This window comes from Priapulus caudatus, unplaced genomic scaffold, assembly GCF_000485595.1.
Source record: "Priapulus caudatus unplaced genomic scaffold, Priapulus_caudatus-5.0.1 Scaffold3632, whole genome shotgun sequence".
Lineage (NCBI taxonomy): Eukaryota > Metazoa > Priapulida > Priapulimorpha > Priapulimorphida > Priapulidae > Priapulus > Priapulus caudatus.
The window spans coordinates 10,548-13,186 of record NW_014580693.1 but is presented as its reverse complement, the minus strand read 5'-3'; the positions used below and the strand labels follow the sequence as shown (position 1 = coordinate 13,186).

Here is a 2,639-nt window from a genome sequence, read left to right as displayed (position 1 = left end):
ATATACAGTGTTCCCCTGCTTCGACACGAGCGAGGCGGGCCGCCTTGGTCAAATTCTCAGCCGCCATACAGAAATTTGTCCAAAACACAGCCTCGCTGACGAAACTTTTGACAACTTGCAAAAGAGAGTCTCATACAATGTGTTGAGAATAGCTTAGAATGCACCAAATGGCACCATTTTTCCAAAAATGCCCCCGGACCCCCTAGCTTGGCCAGCACCTGCGCTGCTCGCTTTGCTAGGACCTCGAAACGCGAAAAACGCATCAGAAAATACTTTTACCACATCACAGACCTTTTTGGCATACAGTGGGAAACACTGTACTGTAGGTACTGTACACTGCACTGTGCACTGCACTGTGCACTGCACTGCACTGTACACTGCACACTGTACACTGCACTGCACTGTGCACTGCACACTACACACTGTACACTGCACACTGTACACTGCACTGTACTGTAGGTTCGTTCACACTGGCGCGAATTAGCGGGCTGCAAAACCGGTTGCAGCCCGCTCGATAAACCACTCGAGTGTGAACGCAATTAGCTCACTAAATCCCGCTCAAAATAGCTCGCTGCAACGAACGCGCGCTCATTTGCACCGCGGCGTGTGTGTGAACGCTATTTCTACCCGGCATTTTCTATCCCATCATTCCACGTGATCGTATCATGTGGGCAGCAGTGAGCGGTGCTAGTGCTCGTACTGACGACATATGTTTATTTCATCTTTCATTTTTACCGTGGTCTGAATTAATTTATTAATTAACCGTAAATCTGTTAACTGTGCGATTGTGACGTGATGCCGAAATCGAAAGCTAGTACAAAGGCGGTATCTGGATCTGGAGGGGCTCACTGGAAGGATGAAGAAGTGTTAACCCTCATAAATGTATGGGGAGAAGAAGAGATTTTCCGTGAAACGGAGGACACGAGGATGAAGAAGAAGACGGTGTATATTGAAATAAGCAGACGCTTGGAAGCGATCGGAATTTTGAGAGACGTGTCCCAAATAAAATCAAAAATCAAAAACTTGAAATGGGAGTTTAAGCTGATCCTTAAACAGAACAACAAGTCGGGCAACGACGGAAAAACAATGAAGTTTTACAACGAACTGAACAGTTTCCTTGGACACCGACCGGCCAACAACCCTCCAAGTGGCTCAGTTTTGGAGACAGCGACGGTGTCTAGCCCTGACACTCCTGGTACTAGTACCAGCGACACCAGTGGTAAATTAAGCTCTCCCTTGTTATGAAATTAAACGTAGATCTAGTACTTTCATTTCTGTTTTATTGCATTTCAGTCTTTAACTGAGTCATGATGACTCGACATCCACGAGCTTCTGTGAAACTGAAAGGAATGACAGCTCAATTTTGAAAATTTTAATGCTGAATGCTACGATGTGCATGCTTTGAATTATAAAACAAGTGAAAATTTTTAAAGCGCTTAAACAGTTTGCATGATTAAGAACTAAATTTAAATTTATGCAAGCTGCTTCATGGAGATACTAGTTTTTTAACACAAGACTTTGCATTCTTTTAGACCGGGATCTTCCAGAAGAACAGTCCAACTATGAGCAGGAACAATCATGGATCCAGATGATGGCTTCTCTGATATTTGGCTAAATTCAATTTGAGTTTAAGTTCAAGTTTAAAAATGAGTGTAGAGATGATATTTTAGTGCTAATTTCGTCCCAGTATTAGGGCTGAGTGAAGTGAAGAAACAGTGTGGATAGCTATGTAAATGCGTCGAAACACACTAGGCGATTTTTCATGCGAGTGAGTCGCGCGACTGAGTCGCCGACAACCGAGTCGGGCAACTGGCTGGCATTAGGCGATTTTCACCGGCGATTAAGTCAAGTTAACTTTTTTTTTCTTTTTTTTGCATTCAGATATGGAGAGTGAAGTCAGCATTAACACAAGTAGAGAGATTGAAGAAGAGGTGGAGGAAGCACCCCAGCGTCAGGGCGAGGCTGAAGACAATCAACCACCTGCTCCCAAAAGGAAAAAAGGTAAATCAATGTATTCTTATAATGTTGGGAAATTAAGTTGCAGTTTAGTAGTAAAATTTATTAATACAGATGTTGGGCAGTACATCATGTGACATATGCGCTGGATTGTTCGATGGTAATACCTTTCATAGAACTTTATAATTACGGTTATGATTTGCTTTAATACATTGCCTACGTTCCACGCTGCCATCTGTCAACATGTGTTTTCAATATTGCAGCGTCGCCAAGGGACAGCAGTGTGAAGAACCTCATTGAGAAGATGATGAGAAGCAACCATCAGCGGGACAGAACTGCAGTTAGAGCAGATGCTGAAAGAAGACGCAGTGAGGAGGAGGCACCGACACGAGGTATTTGTCTCTATATTAATTTTCACAATAAATTTACACATAAAGAAATGTCCCTATTCAAACTACATGTGATTTCTAAATCATAGCCACTCCCCATTTCACACTCGGGGGGGGGGACGAGGGGTCACTGGCAATATGCATGCATCCAAAATTAAGCGTAAATTTATTGTGGTAATTAATATAGAGACAAATACCTCGTGTCGGTGCCTCTCCTCCTCACTGCGTCTTCTTTCAGCATCTGCTCTAACTGCAGTTCTGTCCCGCTGATGGTTGCTTCTCATCATCTTCTCA

At 43.4% G+C, this 2,639-nt stretch overlaps 1 protein-coding gene across 1 annotated transcript in view; it reads left to right on the top strand.

Moving 5' to 3' along the window:
• The first annotated feature begins 600 nt into the window (after window positions 1-600).
• LOC106819532 overlaps window positions 601-2,639 on the top strand; it is a 2,480-nt gene continuing 441 nt past the window's right edge. Inside the window, exons 1-3 of the mRNA XM_014824150.1 lie at window positions 601-1,219; window positions 1,882-2,001; window positions 2,220-2,348. Coding sequence (XP_014679636.1) covers window positions 796-1,219; window positions 1,882-2,001; window positions 2,220-2,348 — 673 coding nt within the window. The 5' untranslated portion in view covers window positions 601-795. The remainder of the gene's footprint in view (window positions 1,220-1,881; window positions 2,002-2,219; window positions 2,349-2,639) is intronic.